General features: G+C 45.2%; 1 protein-coding gene across 4 annotated transcripts in view; it reads left to right on the top strand.

Annotated features, from left to right (window-relative positions):
* The window catches only part of znf438 (zinc finger protein 438), a 53,099-nt gene extending 32,223 nt beyond the window's left edge, over nucleotides 1-20,876 (top strand). For 3 of the 4 annotated variants that reach the window (XM_010885579.3, XM_029116290.2, XM_034289367.1), the window contains 3 exons: nucleotides 8,295-8,396; nucleotides 15,201-17,132; nucleotides 17,279-20,876. In XM_010885579.3, coding sequence (XP_010883881.1) covers nucleotides 15,235-17,132; nucleotides 17,279-17,885 — 2,505 coding nt within the window. In that variant the 5' untranslated portion in view covers nucleotides 8,295-8,396; nucleotides 15,201-15,234 and the 3' untranslated portion in view covers nucleotides 17,886-20,876. The remainder of the gene's footprint in view (nucleotides 1-8,294; nucleotides 8,397-15,200; nucleotides 17,133-17,278) is intronic. The other variant, XM_010885584.3, reaches the window with a different exon arrangement.
* Nucleotides 20,877-21,112: the final 236 nt, after the last annotated feature.

Here is a 21,112-nt window from a genome sequence, read left to right as displayed (position 1 = left end):
CTTGTGGGCGTGTGCACTTTGTTGTGTTTATCAATGCCGGAAGTTCATGTTAACTAGATCCTGTCATTGATTCTCTTCATGAAACCCACAAGGTACACTAATATCCTCAGGCATCTTTACCCATGCCGCTGTCTTGGCATTTATGTCCCTGTAATTGAACAGGGACACATTATCGAGTTCAGGCAATCTGGACACCGCAATGATAAATCTTTCGGCCGTTTTCCTGTTGGAAAGATTGTATGGCGGGAACTATTGTAAAGAGAACCAGTGGGAATGTGTATTGGACACGTCTTTTCTGGCTGTTGCCCACCGCTGGCAAGCGAAATTCATCTCACATTTGCATAATATAGCCTGTGGCTCTATTTTCCAGCGCCTCCAACGCTTACTTCAAGCTGCTCGGTGTCCCACACTGCCCTGTGCACATGGTCACGTGATTCAATTGAAAATGAATTGGAGGCGAAAATTACACCTAGCCACATTGCCTAGTGGACAACCACCAGTAGGCAGCCCTTTTACCAAAAGTGCACTAGTACTTGTCACAGTGTTTTTTTTTGGGAAAGATCTGCCATCCATTTTAAAACCTGGTCAAATAGTTTAAAAATTTTCTGGTAGTGACTTTTGCGAAATCAAACCATTGCGTACATTTAGCTCTATATAAAAGTTATGCAGCAAGTAATTGCATGCTTCTAAACTCACTGTAATTGGCTAACAGCATGTCATTTCCTGACCGTAGCATTTCAGATCATCATGTAACATTAGATGAAAAAATATCTTGCCTTGTCTCTTAGCTTGCGTCATTTGGTTAGAGCTTGACATTGTCATGTAGCCTATATCAGTGGTTCCAACACATTTTTGATAACTGTACCGCTTACTGAATTTTTATTTGAACTGTGTACTCCTGTAGTACTCTAATGTTCATTTGACCAGTAAGTCTTTGGTCTAGCAGGCTTAATTGAATCTGAGCCAAACTGTGTCTTTTAAATTCCTATTGAACACACCCACAAGATCTGTCAGTTCTTTTGCAAAATCTATACCTAATCTGAGTGGGTTACAAAGTCAGCCTCATCGGATCCGAAAATATGACAGAGATGAGATCAAATCTAAATTGTATCAGATATGTCACCCAAATGTATTTGAAACACAAACAATGCTGGCATTTTTCCCAAGCAAGCTTGCCAAGTAGTCTGGCAGTGATCTTTAACGTTTCACATGCATTTTATGTTCTAGATTGGCTGGTCTAACACATGGCTAATGCTCTATAGTTTATTTTATCAGAAAGTTATCTCTAATTTGAAATGTCTATACAAGTGTTCTGTGCGGTAAGAATGCATTACTCATCTCTCTTTCTCAAATGAACTCGACCTTCCACTAATGTGTGCTCTTTATTTGTTACATAGGCTATTGGGCATGTGTTACCTGACTTGTACACAAATGTAGGCCTATAAAAGCGGGTGTGGGATGTCTTATAGTAGGCTGAAATAATTATACTAACTTCCCTTCAGAGCAGTGGAGCTTCTGAAAGTAATTTTTTGTCACCTCACAAAGTCAGGTTTTGTTTTATAAACATTGCAAACAGTATCTTCCCAATTCTTTTGCAGCAGTCTGAACCATTATTATTTTTTGAGCTCTGATGACAACATACTTTTTTTTTTTTTATTTGAACACTTCAGACTTGTGCATATAGCTGTCAGGCAAGGCAAGTTTGTTTAGCTCATTTCACATACACGGAGGCAATTCAAAGTGCTTTTACATTAGAAAAAACAAAAATCAAGCATACTAGAAAGGAAAAAGACCTTATTGCCGAAAGAAAATAGCCAATTGAAACAATATTACAAATCCACTAACTAGTGCTCAAACCAGACAAGATGAGCAGAGAAGAGAAATGCTGAAATAACCACTGCGAAATGTAGCAGAACTGAATTATATGTTGTCATCACATTTTGGATAAACAGACAAAGTCATGTGTATAGGCATAGATGGCAAGCAATTCAAACCATATTTACAGATAACTAAATAAATACTACTGACTACCTGAAAGCTAGCAGCAGTATGCAAGTTGACACAATTTTCAGTAAGTTGCCCATTTGACAGTGTACATATATGATGCTTTGCAGCAACAGTTGTGATTGAACAGTAAATTGATGCAGAAAGAGGTATAATATTAGCCAGCAATGGTATGTTGGTTGGAGAAAAGACACATACCACTTACCATATTATTTAGTCAACTTTCTTTATACATTTTCTAGCTTAGACATCTAGCTAGTTACTCCTTAGAATATACAATGGCAAAAGCACTCTTATGCTTCGTCACAGAGCCTGCTATTGATGAGAAATCAACCTTTCCCACATACTCATCAGGTTAATTAGTGTCATTTTGTATCACTCAAATATACAATTAGACAATGTCAATATTGAGAGAGTGATGTTTATTTTTCAATAACACACAATACCATTAATGTTTTTACAGCCTAACAATATTTCAAAATCTACAGGAAATGTACTTAACTGTTTCTTTTTTACTCAGTCCCATTTCAAAATATGAGGTTGTTGTCATTGTGGCCTAAAGAAGAGACTCTAAAATGTTTGGTTTGAGCAGGCTTGGAATTTAGTAATTTTAGGGGCAAGGCCATTTGGCCTTCAGTGTCACAAAATTATTAGGGCACAAAGGCCACAAGCCAAGGCACAAAGGCCAATGAGTGAAATAGGAGGATTTGGAGCTTGCAAATAAACCTGCTGATATGAAAAAACACGCATACATTATTAACTTTTTTAATATCATACTTTGAATAATAATATATAACTGATATGGATTTTCCACATCATGTTTAATCCTTGAAATGACATCTGCTCCTCCCTCAAAATATGTATAGATTCTGGAATTGGTTTCATTTCAGAAGTTTTAGTTAAGTGTGTTCACATGTTGACACCAAACAGGCAAAGTAACTGACAGTTAAGTAAAGTTAAGGCTAGCTAGCCAGAAGGCTAACATTACCTCAGTTACACTAAAACAATCGCCTGCGCTAATGAGTGCGACCTAAATAAACAAATGTGGTGACTTATGTGGACTTGTGTGGAGCAAGTAATTTGTGTTTTTTTTCACCACAAATGCTGCCATGTCTAGTGATTTCAAACCTAACGTTACTTCTTAGAGTTTTCAAAAGGCGTTTGGGTGTATTGTTCCACTTGGAGGTCCGATATTTCCCACTTCCCAATTGCTCATGTACGCACCTTCCAAAACAGAGGTTTGATTCAGTTAAGCACTAAATAAGTTTGCTATCTGTCAATAACTAGCTAGCTTGCTTACCTGCATGTAGTCCGTTCTTGGTTGTTCTCATTTCCAAATAACAACTACCTTCGTAAAATTAATACGTTGGGTTGGGGACTATGCCATTGGTCACGGCCCAAATGATAACTTTGACACTGATGCTGAAAGAAGTCCTAGGAGAAACACTGAGCAGGTTTTAAGTCCTGATGTTCCAGGCTACTGTATGTTAAGCAATAGTACTTCCTTGCCTTGGTGACCTGCTTTTACAAACCTCCTATTACCTTGTAAAGGGGAAGAACCTGTGGGATGATTTGCATATCCTTTGATCTTCATCGACCAGGGCTCAGGGACCAAGCATCATTAAAGACAGGAGGACAGAGTCAAGGCGCCTCTGCTACCCATTCCTATACCTGGTGCTTAGATTGGCCTTCTTCGAGGCTTGACGCTGCTCTTCACTTCAAACGGCTCGCCGAGGTCTCTGGGTGCGGTCAAAGCTGCTCTGTCCTTCACCACTCTATCCTTGGATAGAGGGATTTCTCCTCCTCCCTGTTTATCTGTCTCTGTGTTAGTCACGTCCCTGAACCCTCTCTAATTAGCATCACACAGACAGCACTGTGTTTATTTACCCAGACACTGACAGAGGAGGGAGTGGGAAGGGGGGGGGGTCGGGGAGAGAGAGAGTGAGTGAGAGAGAGAGGAGGGGGGAGAGGGATAGGAGGGGGGAGAGAAGGGGGAGGAGAGAGAGGGGGACTGTGTGAGAGAAGGGGAAAATGGAGGGAGAGAGAGAAGGGGCAGGAGGGGAGAATTGGGGAGAGAGGGTGGGAGAGGGAGAGAAGAGGGGGAGAATTGAGAGAGAGAGAGGGGGAGAGAAGAGGAGGAGCGTGAGAGGAGGTAGAGCGAGAGGAGGGGTGAATTAGGGGAGAGAAGAGGAGGAGAATTGGGGGCGCGAGAAGGAGGGGGGAGAGAGCGAGAAGAGAGGGAGAATTGGGGGGAGAGTGACAGAAGGAGAGAGAGCGCGAAAGAAGGGAGGAGGGAAGAATTGGGGGAGAAGGGAGAGCGGGAGATAAGAGGGGGAGAATTGGGGTAGAGTGAGAGAGAAGTGGGAGAGAGAGAGCAACAGGGGTGAGAGAGGATAGTTGAAGAGTGATTGTTACAGGCAGGCATGCAGCATGGAGAGAGAGGTGTATTTAGAGCGCAAGGGAGAGCAAAAAGATGAGAAAGCTGGGGAACTTCCCCACCTCTTTGACATCGCCCACCGCTTTAATTTTGGCTGTGTAGCATATACACCACCTAAAATCATAACGCCAATCAATTCCTTCCCTGTGGGTTCCCATTAAGGAGTTTTCCCATAGCATTGTACTGTTGTATTGTCATGACTTGTTGTTATAATGCCTTGTCATGTTGTGCTCTGTTTTAAGTCATGTGTTTCCCTGCAGTGTACCATGTTGAGCTGTACTGCGTTGTGTCATGTTATGTGGTGAGATCATTAAGGCGGGACTAGAGAAGCAGGTGTTTTCTTAGTGGCCCTCTCAAGGTTGCTGTGGCTTGGGTTTCCCCAGTGGGGGGCTTAATTAAAATAGTATGTGAGCCTGCAGTGGAGAAGGTGCGTGTGCATGCGTGCGTGGGTGCGTGTGCATGCGTGGGTGCGTGTGCGTGCGTGCGTGTGTTTGCGCCTGCTTTGCAGAGTGTCTATTTATGAAGGAATGTGTGCTAGTGCCTTTGGTAAGGGGACCGGAGAGGAAAGGGAAAGCCAAGTTTAATAGGAGAGCAACATATCACTTGGAAGCGCACTTCCTGTGCTGTCTCATATTTCTATAAAGCTCATATGGATGTATTTCTCTGCCTCCACTGACAACTGACACTGGAACCACCTCTTCCCTCTCTCTCTCTCTCTCTCTCTCTCTCTCGAAACTCTCTAGTCATGTCTGAGCTGCTCCACGTCAGCGTCCCAAAGGGGCACTGTGTTCACTAGTGTGATACTCTAAAAGTAGCACCCTGGGTTGGGATTGGTGTTCCATTTTAGATGCGGTGAGTCCAAGCGGGATGGAGAACTGAAAGGTCAGCTGGAGGTTTAGGGTGGAACACTGCAAGATATCTGAAGACATTTCCTGTTCCGTGACCCTCCGGGGATGCACTTAAATGGCACAATTTGTCCTTTTATCGTGCACTGCTTTTGACCGGAGTCCATAGGGCGGGATTTGGGACATATCCAGAGAGCTGAGAAAAGAACCACATCTCAGTCTCCACCCTTTGTCGTTCTATTCCCCTTGCTTACTCTTCTTCTTTCGCTCATTTTTCCTCAGCGTGTGTGTTGTGTGTGTGCGTTATTTGTGTGTGGCCTTGACAGAGCCTGACAATGTTATGGAAATGACACACACATGTCTTTGTCAACAGCAATATTGGGTCAAGGGTGATTGGCCAGTGTACAGCATCCTGGCTCCTCAACTCTGTTCCGCACAGGAAATGAATACCTCTCTGTCTAGGTGGCTCCGTCTGACTGAATTATCTCTCTGCGGAAGTCAACAGCCATATTTGGCCTTTTAGAATGTAGGAAGAAATGACATACAGGGTTCAGCTGTAACTAATACAATTGTATTTTCATTAAGGCAGGGGTGAAAATAGATGACATTTTTTCTAGTACAGGATCGATGGTAGAAATGCATACAGGAGATGACACACAATTCCTCTTAATTAGCCTAGGCCTATTTATCATATAACTTTTAACATGCATCGTGGGAGAACCAGTCATGTTTTCATCTGGTTGTCAAACAAGAGTTTGATTAGGCACTCCCATTCTCTACCAGCGCACGTTTGTCCACTCTAAAAATTATCCCGGCCTCTAAACGGTGTACAAGCAATTGGATGATTATCAGGACCACTTCTAGCCTGAATTGATGCGTCCACTAATGTGTGCACGCACTCAGTCTCAACCACTTATCTCCCGCTTTGGCAACATGTTATTGTTCCAGACGAACCGCGGCTCGTTTTGCCTCGGCTGCCTCCCATTTCCCAGTCGGTTCACTAATTGTTTTGCAGCTGACGTTCGTTAATGTTAAGTAACTGTGAGGTAAAAGTTGTGTATAGCGTCTTTTTTTTTTTTTTTTTTTTGGGGCATTTCATTGAAATGATTGTAAATGACCGGCATTGCGCTTCCTTTTGAGGGGATGGTGTACCGGTTTACTTCCGCTTACGTTCACGCCTCATAAAGGTAGCTAGAATAGCTTCGCTGCTGTAACAATTAGTGTACATGCTAGCTTAAATGACAAAATAGTTGGAAACATCATGTCAAAGTTTTTCGGGGGGATTTCTTCGGAGCGCTGAGGGTTCAGCCCCCCGCCGCCCCCCCCCCATCCAACCCCATTTGAGATATTGATTGATCCACATCCCTATTCAGAGCCAAGCGGCTGGATCATAATTGAAATGGATTTTTCACTTATTGATCGGTTCAGGTGACGGCTAACGACATGCGGCGGTGTGCATCTGTTCCTGTGTCCACTCGGCTGAATGCCACCGCCCGCATACCGAACAGCACCCTCTTCCGTATGTGGCACACTGCCTTCCACCATCGAGTGTGTGCGCTGTGTAGGGAACGGGGTTCCATTTGGGACACCAATGTTTTGTTCCCTTGCATTGTACTAGCGTAACTGGCTGTGCGTCAGTCCTGTGAGAGGTACAGCTGTACATCACCCCCCCCCCCCCCCTCCATCTGGAAGAAAACAATGAGTTCTGCAAACACTGATTTCATTTTCCCCCTGACCGCCCCCTGCGCTCCTCAGAGAGACAGCAGAGATCCTACTACACACACAGATGTACACACACACACACACACACACACACACACACACACACATATGCCTACCTCCACCTCAGGACGCAGCCCTAACCTCCAGAGGAGAGTAGAGTGCTTAGTATGCACGCAGGAAGAAGCAATCGAGAGCAGATCTGTCTTGAATGCACTGGTAAACCACGTGTGAAGACAGGGTGATCTGATTTCCTCCTTCTTGGTGGACACCTGACATTAAAAAAAGTTAAGCAGAGGAGGAATGAAAATGTTTGAGCAAGGCTGTAATTTCTTTGGAATTCACCTGGACCGGTTCATGCAAATGTAATCTAGATTGTAATAATCCAAGGCTTCGGTACCACACACACTCGGATCTGCATTTGCCTGAGATGTGGGAGGTGTTGCTGAGAACAGAACCATGATTACTGGGGCGGGGGGAAACATGCCCGCTGGACATGGCTGGCTATGGAAGCTGGCCCCTCGACCCCCCCCCCCCGCATCCTGCCCTTATCTAGCAGGGATCCAGAGCTTTCATCTGAGCTAAGACCTGGGGGAGATTGGCCTGGCCTCTGACTGGCCGGCTGCTGCGCTGCTCCCCCTCTTCATGCCCTCCTCCTGGTGCTCCATTCCAGAATCCCCCCCCCCCTTTCACCTCCAGCCTGTTTGCATCCCCAGGGGCCCCCTATTCTACTCTAAGGTGCACTACTATTGACTGGACCCCTATGGGCCATGATGAAAAGTAGTGCGCCACATAGGAAATAGGCTAGCGCTTGGGCTGCGTGCCCCACCGTTCAGCCCCAGATGAGCTCTCACCTACAGGCAAGATAACATGTTTCTCACAGAACCTGGCTCTTTGTGTGGCAGCCGTTCCCTCTCTCTCTCGTCTGTCTGTCTGTCAGGCAGTCCTCTGTTTGAAGATTCTGTTTGTTCTAGCTCTGTGTGAAACACTGTTTTCTTGAGGGAGGCTTTCTTCATTCCACTGACTGAGACATGTGAAGCACAGCCCTCGCTGGGGCCACATGTATCTACCGTTAAGGAGTAGGACCGCTGATTTATGATCAGGCCCACCCAGTCTGGGGGATGTCATTTATAGTGATCTGAATTAAAAGGCTGATCCTATATCGATGCTGTTACACTTGAGACGCTGCCACGCCTGGTTGACAGCTGTCCTGTCCTGTCGGGAACTTTCACACGTTGCTGCGTTTCATAGTCAGTAATGCTGTGTACTGTTGGTTCTTGTTGATGCAGGACATCTGCCTTGGGAGAAAGCCATGACTAGTCTGGAGCTGGACAGACCACTGGACTCTGGCTGGACGCTCATACTCTGAAACCTCAAACCCCAAGCACAAAGTAAGTAAGGGCCAAAAACCTATGATCAAGGGCCAAACTAGTGGAGAGAATGCATGGCCGATGTGTCTGGGCCACAACAGTGGGCTTGATATGACTGTTTATGACTGGGTTGTCATTATAACCAATGACAGGCCTATGTTCCCACGTTTAACCTAATCAGGGAGACATGAAAGCATTGGCCGGTCAAGTCAACTGTTGAACTGCTGGCACTGTCTCAAAAGGCACCTAAATACTTCTCTGTAAAAAAAACTTTATTCAGATTGGCACAAGCCATATGTTTGCTTAAAACAGCAACCATCATTCTATTTTCCAGCATGTTTTCCATACATTGTTGATTTTCAAAATTATTGTAATTGGTTGATTACTTGCTACGCAAGCCTAAATAACATACTCGTTTATCTGATCGGTTGGATCTGTTTTTTATTTTTGCACCTGTAACAGTGGCTGTTCGAGGATATTTTTTACCATTTATGTAATCACTACTTTGTTACAGTCATTCTTACTGCAAGTTGTTTGATAAAAACTCCACGACAATTGATTTGAAATGAAACAACTGAGATGCAAAAATGCAGACTTTCAGCTTTAATTCAAAGGGTTGAACAAAAATGTTGTATGAAACGTTTAGAAATTGCATCCATTTTCATACAGTCCCTTTATTTCAGGTGCTCAAATGTCATTGAACAAATCAACAAAATCATAAATAAAATGTTCATTTTTAATACTTTGCAGAGAATCCTTTGCAGGCAATGACTGCTTGAAGTCTGGAACGCATGACCATCACCAAACGCTGGGTTTCCTCCTTTGTGATGCTTTGCCAGGCCTTTACTGCAGCTGTCTTCAGTTGTTGTCTGTTTGTGGTTCTTTCTGCCTTAAGTTTTGTCTTCAGCAAGTGAACTGCATGCTCGACCAAGTTGAGATCAGGTGATTGACTCGGCCATTGCAGAATATTCCGAATATATTTGCCTTAAATAACTCCTGGGTTGCTTTCGCAGTAGGTTTTGTGTCATTGTCCATCTGTAAAGTGAAGCGCCGTCCAATTAACTTCACTGAATTTGGCTCAATCTGAGCAGACAATATATCCCTATATACTTCAAAATTCATCTGGCTGCTTCTGTCTTCTGTCACATCATCAATAAACACTAGTGACCCCAAGCCATCACAATGCATCCCCTGTGTTTCACAGATGATGTGGCATGCTTCAGATCATGAGCCCTTCCAAGCTTTCTGCTTACTTTTTTCCTTCCCATCATGTTAATCTTAGTTTCATCTATCCAAAAAATGCTGTTCCAGAACTGGGCTGGCTTTTTAACATATTTTTTTGGCAAGGTTTAATCTGGCCTTTCCTATTCTTAACCTCATGACCAGGCTGTCCATTCTTATGAATGGTTTGGACCTTGTGGTGAACCCTCTTTATTTGCTCTCGTGAAGTCTTCTCTTTATGGTGGACTTGGATAATGATATGTCTACCTCCTGGAGAGTGTTCTTCACTTGGCTGGATGTTGTGAAGGGGTTTTTCAAACTGTTGATTTGGCCACTCCTAATGTTCCTGCTATTTTTTTTTTTCAGCGTAAGGATGGCCTGTTTCACTTGCTTTGAGAGCTCTTTAGACCTCATGTTGTGGGTTCACAGCAACAGATTCCAAATGCGAATGCCACACCTGGAATCAACTCCAGACCTTTTACCTGCTTAACTAATGAAGGAATAGCCCACACCTCTCCATGAAATAGCTTTTTAGTCAATTGTCCAATTACTTTTGGAAAAAGAGGGAGCTACATATTAATGAGCTGTAATTCCTAAACCCTTCCTCCAATTTGGATGTGAATAACCTCAAATTAAACCTGAGAGACTGCACTTTAAGGCCATATTATTTAACTGTAACCTGAATATATTTTAGTGAAAAGCCAAAATAACAAAACATGTGTAAGTGTCCAATTATTTTCTGTTTATTAAGTAAGGAGTTTACTTTTCACTTTAAACTGGGAAATATCCAAATGAGGTCAAATACATGTTTCAAGTTTAATTTTCAACTTGTCAATGTGTGTGGTTTTAGATATATGCCAGAATGTTAAGCAGATTCATAGTCCTATGTCAGCTTGCTGCTTTGGAAAAATATGTTGATTCAACATCCAACTGTAGTGTGCCCAACACAGGTTATTAGTACTTCACTGTAACTGGAATAGGTAGCTAGTTGGCCAGCAGCCTCATCTGTCAGACTGCTGCACAACCAGCCTCACATGACCCATTGACCGCTGGGCCGTATCTATCCACCGTCCATCTGATCCATCCGGCCTCCTCAGCACATTCCATTCCACGCGGATGGATACATCAAGTGAACTGTCCCACTGGTCACAGCGCTGCCCCGGCCTTACCGTAACCCTGGCGACCTGACTGTTAATGTAAACACCAAGCTTGACCTTTCACCCTTCTGGCCTTATCTGCTAATATGGCTAACCCTGGGATGGGTCTAGTCTGGCTTGGACTGCATAGCCGTGATTTCTGGTCTGTCTTTCCAATGCGCTGTCTGTCTCTCGCTCTCTCTCTCCCCAACACCTTTTCTCTCGCGCTCTCTCTCTCCAATGCCTTCTCTCTTTTTCTCTCTCTCTCTCTCTCTCTCTCTCTCTCTCTCTCTCTCTCTCTCTCTCTCTCTCTCTCTCTCTCTCTCTCTCTCTCTCTCTCTCTCTCTCTCTCTCTCTCTCTCTCTCTCTCTCTCTCTCTCTCTCTCTCTCTCTCTCTCTCTCTCTCTCTCTCTCTCTCTCTCTCTCTCTCTCTCTCTCTCTCTCTCTCTCTCTCTCTCTCTCTCTCTCTCTCTCCAAACGCCTTTTCTCTCTCTCTCTCTCTCTCTCCAAACGCCTTTTCTCTCTCTCTCTCCCTCTCCAAACGCCTTTTCTCTCTCTCTCTCACTCTCTCACTCACTCACTATTTTTCCTCCTCCCTTGGTTTCACTCCCACTCTATTTTTCTCTGTTCTTTCTACTAACAGAAAAATTGTGTTGGTCTGTCTTCTGCCAATTCCTGACCCCTGACAGATTAGTGACAGACATTTTCGAGCCTGCACCAGATTAAAACTCTGTTAACAAATGCATGTGTTGTATCTAAAGCATATAGCGCGTACAGAAGTCAACTGTCATTTAAGAGCGATTCCAAACCTAAGAAGGAGAAATGTCAAGTACATTCTAATCCAAGTAACATTTCAGGATTTTTGGCCCTGCTTATAAAAGTTGCACTGTCGAGCCTGAAAAACTGTACTACAATATGTCATATGTGCCTTATGTCATCAAAACCCTTTTCAAACATGGAATTTCATGACTCATTGAGGTAGGACTGTTATTCTACTTACAGATTATGCCAATATAAACAACATATTACATAACCAGCCCAAAATGGGAAGTAAAAAAATATATATATCTACATAATGCAGTCGCGGTCTTTTGCGAATTATTGAGTTTGCCAGAAGTTCTGTAGCGTACTTTGGATGTGTGGGAGAACAGGTTTCAGAGCAAATTTTATTTTTGTGTCTAAATGGTTCAACTCTGTTCCCCTCTGGGCTCGGGTAGAGACATCTGTTGAGGAAGAGAAGTAACATGGTGCAGACATGGAGAAGACTCACTGTAGATGCGATCCTGTCCTCCAATCACATGTACAATACAATTCCAGGTGTTTGTTTTTCTGTTAAGAACCAGACTCCCTACACTGATGTCACGTGACACTAACCAGACGTGTATTAGCATTGCTTTCTTGCTCTTCCCTGTGCTCAGCCAATAAAAATGCTCTGTGCCGCAACAACAACAATTTCGCTTTCTGAAATGAGTCGAGGTTGGGGAGAACATTCAGAACGCTGTGTTGGGACTCCTCTCGCCCCTCCCGTCCTGCTCTCTCGCTCCAGTTAACTCCACCAGCTCCCCCGTGGGCCTGTCGACCCCACGTCTCCTCTGCTGCTCCCTGCTGTAGTTATATCATGGTCATCAGGCACAGGTGTGCAGGGAGGCCGGTTGTACCACCACCTTACTCACCACCAGATACCCCCCTGAACACACTGGCAGAATGGAGGCCTGGCTACGGGCTTTACAACCCATTGGGCTTGTTTTTTTTTTGTTGTTGTTTTTTTCGCTTGCTTGCCCTCTCCCTCTTTCTCTCTCATTATCTGTTGTGGCGCTAGAACATGATTGACACCGGGGCCTCAACAGTGAGGCCCGTTCCCCTGAAGCGGGCTGACATGTGGTTAAAGGGGGAGGGAGGGATGTCGGCATCTTCATTATGCAGATATTGTAGGGATGCACACGGAGAATCCCTGAACGGGGAGAGGGAGAAACAAAGAAGAGAATTGCCTGGAGAAAGGCAGTGGAGGAGAGGAAATGAGGGAGATTTACATGATGAACAAAACAGAGAGAGGTGGATGATAAACATAAGAGCTAGTGGAAGAGATGCATGAGGAACAGAAGGAAGAGGGAGAGAAAGTGGAGGTGTTTACTGTGGGGGCGAGGAGCACGGTTTAAAATGAAATGGAAAGTAGAGCTTAGAGATTGGTATTTTTCTTTTGCTCATGAATCTTGATCTGGAATATGCAGTTCTGACTGGACTGGACAACAGGATGTAACCAGTCTGACGCTGTAGTCTTCATCAACACTGCAGTCTGTCCGTTGGTCTGTTTCCATCCCGCCACTGTACTTCCTCTGGCAGCCTTGGTCTGGCGGGGAACTAATCTGACTAGTTTAACAAGAGTAGCAACTAGGCAGTCCCAAATGGCACCCTTTTCACTTTGTTGCACATTATTTTTGTCCAGGGTCTGTGAGACATGTGGTCAAAAGTAGAGCCCTTAGTTGGAGAGGGAACGTTTGGGTGCTTCAGCTACTCTGTAATGTTACCACACCAACTTGTCATCAGATGAGAAGATTGGATGGATACCCGGTCTCTCATTCTGCTTCCTCTTGTTCTCACACTATACATTGTGTCTTCACTGAGTTCTGGTTCTCTCTCTGTCCAGCGATCCGGTCTTTCCCTTCAGCAAAGAGCAGCCCCACACACTGACCTGGCTTAACGTAGCCCGGGCTTGGTTGCTTGGCTTCGTCTCTGCCGCATTGCTTTCATAGTTGAACTGGGAGTGCTTGGGAGTGAAGACGGTGGGCCCCACACTCCTTTCTGTGTGATTTGAGGGGGGCAGTGGTCAACTGACATTGTTGCTTTGTGCCAAACTGAGGGACAGGGTGTGGGATGAGGAGGGAGTGATGTGTTCACCCCTTTATTCGCTCTGTCCCTCTCTTCTCCCCATAAACTTGAGTTGATGCAAGGAATCTCCTGGGTTGCCTGGTCAGTACCAAACACATACACCATCCATTACCCCACTAAGTTCTGGGAGCATTTCTAGATGTTCCAGTGCTCTTACCTCTGTTGACTGAAGGCCCAACTGCCAAACTCTGTGGAATTGGAATCAACTTCACAAACAGTCTGGAAATATTCTGTTTTATGGAGTTAAGATGCTGTGTGGACATTGTATAAATAATCTCCTCTCAAATAGGAGAAATACTTCCAGGTGTTGAACAATGTGCTTCTGCAGCCTTGTCTCCTTGGAAATAAGACCCTGGTCCCAATGGGTTTCCCTGAATAAATAAAGGTTAAAAAAATGATAGAATTTGGTGTGGTGTGAGAGACATTATACCGTGAAATGTTTGCCCTTTACATCATGTCAAGAATGAATCAGAATCTTGCGTGGCTCATGCACCAAACCTACACACAGGCCCACAACAACCCTGCTTTTGGAATTGAACGTCAGATCAACTTTCTTTTTTATTCAACTCCTGTCAAAATCATAGATGTATAATCACTTCCATTTGAATTCCAATGTAATCCTTCTGTTCCAAGCTTCAGTATATGTTGAACTAGATCTACAAGACCAATCTAATACACTTTTCTTTTCATTTGAATCATTGACTACTCCAGTCAGAGCTTTCTCAAATCTTTCTTTGCCTTTTGGTCTTTGACATTCTGAATGTTTGGAACTTAGAAGCCTAGTCCCTGACATTGTGTAATATAATCTGTCGAATTGGGGTATTGTTTTAACCTCACGACCAGGCTGTGCGTCTGTTGGTCAGTAGAGGATGAGTAGTCAAAAGGTGACCCTTCTTTATGTGGTGGGCTGTCTGTACTGCCCTTGGGCCGCTTTCACGCTCCACTGACTGATCAGTCAATGAAGTACAGGGGGTACGTGTGGAGGGAGGTATAGCGAAGCACCCTGCTGGGCCACAGTGGTAACCAGGCTGCACGCTGGGCCCAAATCAAAGGGGGGCACTCTGTGCCTGGGGGTAGCGTGTCTGTGTGCCTGTGTGTGAAGGAGGAACTACAGCATAATAGAGTTATTGTGGAAGCCTCAGACATGTTTGTGTTAGTGACAGCGTCTGTCTACTGTCTCTCACCTCAGGATGTGTCCAAACTGGCTCCCTAACCCATAATGCACCCTTTTTGACCCAGGCCCTATTTCCTACATGGTACACTCATTTTGACTAGGGCTGTATAGGCCCTGGTTAAACGTAGTTCACCATTAAGTAAATAGGGTGCCACTGGGGATGCATTCTGTGTCTCTCCCCTCAGACTGTATAACACCATTAAAAAGTCTAGGGTCAGCCCTCCAGCTGAGAGTGTAATGATTGGGGTCTGAGACCAAAGATATGCCAGAATGTTAGGTTGGAGCCTGGGGGCATATTTCTACAGTCGTGTGTAGTAATGTTGACAGCCAAGTGAAGGCAATTCTGCAGTCATTAAAATATATGCTAAAATGTTGGTTCTGATTTCACTGTTGTTGTTCTATTGACAGATTGAGACGAGTCTGGACCTCCATACACATCTGGATGATGAAGAGTCTCCAGTTCAGAAGCATAGCTCCCAAGGCCCCAGTGGCGGTGGCTCATTCCCCGGCCCCCATCCTGGCCTGCAAGCCCCCCTCTGCTCTCCCGGAGTCGGCTACCACAGCCGTCAGCCCCAAATCCATCCTGGTGCCGGCCCAGAACTACGCCCTGATGCAGGTGGCAGGTCAGGAGGGTACCTTTTCTCTGGTGGCCCTGCCACCCTCTGTACCCCCTCAGTCTCCACAGCAACAGCCACAACAGCAGCAACAGCCAATCCAGCAGAATCTGAAGCTACCCATTTCAAGGTACCAGCCAATGAGGACCAAAAGCACCCCGGAGAAGGTCAAAGGCATGCTCACTGCAGGCACTGCCAGGGGGGCTAGAACTCCCACCAAAGTTGTCGGGACAACTCGAACACAAAGGTCGATAGCTGGGGTGAAGAAGAAGTTGTCCACGCTGGAACCAAAGGAGGAGCCAACAGATCCTGTCATACTGATCGACTCCTCTGCCTCATCTGAGATCTCAGGCCTTACAGCCCTACTCCCAGACAAAGCTGTGCTTTACTCTGCCTCTCCACTGGAGCAAGTAGCTGTGGTGGACACCACCACCACCACTGCCGCCGACCTCCGGTCCACTCCTGCCCAAGGCCCTGCCCCCATCACCAGTATGCTGCAGAACCTTCACTACCCATCTGGTGCTGTTACTACCAGCTCACCCGCCAAACTGCCACCGGAGGAAAGTGGCGGTAAGGCTGGCTACAGGCAGTGCCAACCAAAGCCTGGACCTACAGCACAGCCCCATCCACATCCAGGGAGTAGCAGCATCACCGTCCTATCTCCAGCCATCTTTAGCAAAGCTGTCCAGATCATCCCCTCCCCACCCAAAGGCAAGTTGCCCATCCTGCCCTACTCCAAGATGAAAAGCACCCTAATACCTGCTGCCAAACTCCAGCTTAACACCCTATCCCCCAAGAAGGCTTTTCCCAGCCAGCCCGGCCTGCCTGGCCTCACCACTGCTTATCCCACTGATCCCCTGTCCAAGACCCCGGAGACTGCAGAGGCCCTCACCCAGAACCACGTGCCAAACTCCCTTCTGCAGAGCCGACCTCAGACCAAGACCACAGGCACCCTGTCACTGTTGGGACCGCTCCAGGTCCAGAAACCACCCGGCAAGAAGCGGGGACGTAAGAGGAAGACAATGGAGGACATTCTGGCTTTCGAGGCGAGAAAGAAAAGGTCCTTGTCGTTCTTTCGGAGGAGGGTCCCAGAGAAGCCTTCTCCTTCGCCCGCCATCTCTTCCCTGGGGTCCAGGCAGCAGCAGGGGGAGGTGGACATTTCCAAGAAGTACCGCAGCATCAGACCCAAGCCTCACCACATGCTCCTTATGGAGACAGTTCCTCAGTTGGTCAGCCTGCCCTCCCTTGCCTCTTCTGACAGCCTAGAGCCGGAGCTCCTTGTGGGACACCAGTTGTCCGCCAAAGTCCTGCAGCCTGGTCCTCCCCAGTCCCATTCTCAGCAAGCTTCCCCCTCGATCCACCCGAGAGGGGTGTCTTCTCAGAGGGTGTACCTAGGTAACAGCCGGCCTCTCCACCGCTGCCCAACCTGTAGCCGCTGCTTCCAGTTCAAACATCACCTGCAGAGCCATATGAATAGCCACACCAACAGCAGGCCCTACATCTGTCCGGTGTGTCGTAAGGCCTATGCCCACTCCGGCTCCCTCAGCACCCACATGAAGCTACACCATTCAGAGGGGAGACCCCGCCGGACGCTGCGCTGTGAGTTCTGTGAGAAGGCGTTTGGCTATGTGGGCGTCTACTTCAGTCACCTCAGAGAGGTGCACAAGGTGATCCTGACGGTGGAACCGTCTATCAGCCAGCATGAAGACGACGTGCCTGTAGAGGGGTGAGCACCTTCTTATTTAGCATTATAAAAACTTAATAGCGTTTGCACTTTTTATTAATATCTGCTGATGAATTTGCCTTAGCTGCCCCATTCCTTTTCATGAGATACCACAATTCTGTTTCCATCTTGGCTCCATCTGTCTCCAGGGCGATGTCTCCGGACTCGGGGGACGAGCAGGCCCAGGAGGAACGCGAAGACCCCGTGGAGCTTCAGATCAAGTGCGGCCGCTGTCAGGCAATCACCCCCACCTTTGCCGACATGAAGCTGCACCTGCTTTATGTGCACGGGGAAGAGGTACAGGTGCGCCTTCGGGACGGGGGGGCAGGAGGGGCCCCGCGAGGGGGTCGGGAGGCCGAGGATGAACTGGTGAAACACGCCGCGCACTACTGGCGACAGCTCAACGAGAAGAGGAACCTGGTGCGATGTGGCAGCTGCGACGAAGAGTTCTTCTCTTTCTCAAAGCTGAAGCGACACATCCTGTCCCACCACCAGGGGGGGGCGGAGGATGACGGGGGTGTGGAGGGGGACCCGACGGGACACTTGTCCAGGGGAGGGAGAGGGGTACTGGGACATGACTCAGCGTTTAACTGTGTGCTATGCAGCCAGGTTATGGACAGTAAGGAGGAGGTGATGGAGCACTGGAGGGGCCATCACAATTGCGAGGATACCCATGTACTCTGGGAGGCCCTAAGCTCCTACTCAGGGGAAAGGGAGATCGACATTGACAGCCCTCCCTCTCAAAGCCCACATTAACATGGCACTGGCTACAGAAATATCTCTGTTGCAGTCACGCTGCACATCTCAGAAGATTTAACTTACTCCTTTTAGCTTCTAATGAAGTGAAGGGCCTTAACAGTGCATCAGAATATTGCCATAGAATAGCTACTTGTTTTGGCCAGATCTGATAATCAGGACAGCAACTGCAATCAAATGACCTGAAACTGTCAGTCTGAAGTCCTGTACTGTGGGCTGCTATCAAATACCCCCAGTTAGGACCTTTTTACACTATGGAGCCCCATTTGTCTTTTCAAATGGTATTTTCCAGCACAGTTTCACCAACTACCGAATGGTGGATGCCTAACCACTAACTTACCATGCCAGTGCAGTACAATGCAGCTTGGCTCGGCTCGGATCAGTAGTGTGAAAATGGTAAAGGCCTTGAAGAGGTCAGAGATTATAGTATAGGTTTGCTTGTTTGAGAATCCACTTGCTGGGTTAGTCATTACGTCAGTATTTTGTGGACTGCACTGTTGGTTATTGAATTTTTTTGGTAATATTTTGTTAATGAATATAGAAAGATTTTGGGTGGACATATTTAAGTATTTTATTTTTACATAATTTGTCAACACAATGACTTAAGTAAGCAAAATACCAGTAGTAGTAAGGTCATACAATATCTGTCTGTTAACAATGATATTACTTGCAGTGGTTATTATGCTTGATAAAACAGAGATGGACATGATCCAGTGAAGTCTAGGTTGGATATGACTTTAGACAATAACATTTCTATTCAACCAAGTATTACGGCACTGTCTTTCTCTGGTCATTTTCACCTAGAGAAGTCAGTTTATCTTTTTAGTACTGTACACCAGCAATTGACATGCATCTGAGGCCTTCTGACAAATGTCAGTCTAGTGATCGGCACCTACACAATCTGGCTCAAATATTACATCTGGCTCATCTACATGGATTTACCAGGACTTTTTTTGAAATGTATTTATTTGCTTGCTCTTTGGTAATGGAGATAGTGATTGATAACCAATGACAAAAGTTATATTTGTTGCTATTATATAATGTTGTGATGAAAGCATTAAACTAATGCTGCCAGCTGATATTCAGTTTGTTAACCTGTGATCGAGAGGAATCCAACTGTCATCAGATAAATTACATTTTATAGATCCTGAGGTAAACGTATGCTAGGGCCGCACGATTAATCATATTGATTTGTATTGCGATATAAACGTGAAATATTATAATCCCAAACTTCTGCGATTTTCGGTTCCATAAAAATGTGAATGGGTTGTCCATTAGTCATTCACGCCAACGTTTTTGTCATGGATAACAAAAAGTCAGTGACAGCAGTTCTGGAACCATTGTATCCCTTAATTGTATGCACCGAAGCACAGGAGTGGCAGACTCAGACCGTGCAGTATAGGCCGCCTGCAAAGAGGACCGATGTAACATTTTCCCCTTTGTGAGACTTATTGTTTTGTTCAAACACTTGGGGTGTACACACTGATCGCATTAGGAATGACGGCTCAATTCATTGAAATGAAGGGATGCCCGTCAATTGAGTGACTCGTTCGGAGATGCGTACAAGGCAAAGAGAAATTCTGCTTTTCCCAACTTTATGCAAATCAACTGCACCGATAGCTGTGGACTGACCAATCATGGGATTGCATGTGGCTATGCTTAAACCTTGATACACAACTAAACGTGCCGTTATGATAACAGCACGCCCACTAGCGAGCCACAATGGGCAACGCTAGTGTGGCTATCAGAATTTTTGCAGTGTGTACACACTGTAACCACTGGCAACTGAACAAATGTAGCAAACGCCTTCGCATTGAAAGAGTACTACAATGTTTTAGACACCGGCTTTACCATGAAATTGGTAATGTGTTGCATGTTTCAAAAGCACTTACGTTTTTTGAGTGGTTATTTTGTATTCAGTTAGTACATTATGTAGGCTATGATTTCAATGATCTCATTTTAGAAGGGAGGTTATGTATGCTGTTTACACCAAAGTGTTTGAAAATCGCAATTCCTAATAGTAATTGAAATATTTGGCAAAAAAAGATTCTATATTTTAAGCAAATCGTGCAGCCCTATTGTATTCTTTATAAATGTTATTACTCAGTCATTGGAAATCTGTCAGAGAACGTGTCTGTTTACCTGATGATGGGGATCTTCAGTGTTGTTTTGCTTGGTTGAGAATGAACTGTAAAGGGATGTAGATGTGGTTTAAACATTTGTCAGACTAACTTTTGTATGGAAAGAAAATTACAGGGTAAGTGAATGTACCTTGAATGTTTTAAAACCCTACCAAATTCTCTCTCGCTAGAATATATAATATACACACACACATTGAATATAGATGTAAAAATATAATTTGATTATTTATAGCTATGTATAGATACAGTATATTGAGATTATATATTTGCATAGAATATATAGTGAGTATGCTGCTTTGTTCTAATGGAGAAAAACTCGAAAGAATTATTATTGTCAAACCGGTAATTTAAGCTGAGCGAAGCATTCTCTGCATGTCTAACAAAAACCAGGGTACATCCCAAATATCAGCCTATTCTGTATCTAGTGCACTAATTTGACTCCCACAGGACACTATTAGGGGAACAGAGTGCTATTAGGGATGCAGAAATCAACAAAGAACTGGCCTCCGTCACACAGACTTGAGGCTACAGAAAAGTGACTTGCGGCACAAACAAATCAATGGTGTGAAAAGTAATCACATAGTTAGTCTGTCTCACAAAATGACTGTCAAAACCTGTCAAAGTGTTTGTGATCGTGTCTGTGAACCTGAAAACCTTGCCTTTCTTAGAATTATACAAATATAATGCTTTATTGAATATGACAAGAGGACTGTGTGATATCTAACAGGATAAAATACATTTTAAAAAGTTTATATTTATTTCCAGTAACTGTATGTTTTCCCCTGCTCAGGTAACTGTAGAACCAACCCTGTTGTACGTAACAATAAAGTTGAAGGTTGTTGTTAACCCATGTAATGGTTCCTTCAACTTCCTCTTTTCTCTGCATTTCTTTCTCACACACCCCAGTACATTATAGCAGATAACCTCCATCAAAGGCAGCTAGGGAACGTTGGCGAGAGAGTCGGAGTGTGAGCGCATCCATCAGAAGAAATGTTGGGAATGGGATTAATTGACAATGTGCAGTCAGCTGTGTGCGTGCGTGCGTGCGTGCGTGCGTGCGTGCGTGCGTGCGTGCGCGTGCGTGTG

This window comes from Esox lucius, chromosome 21, assembly GCF_011004845.1.
Source record: "Esox lucius isolate fEsoLuc1 chromosome 21, fEsoLuc1.pri, whole genome shotgun sequence".
NCBI lineage: Eukaryota > Metazoa > Chordata > Actinopteri > Esociformes > Esocidae > Esox > Esox lucius.
Note: the sequence above shows the minus strand (reverse complement) of the source record. Positions and strands in the feature narration are given on the sequence as shown.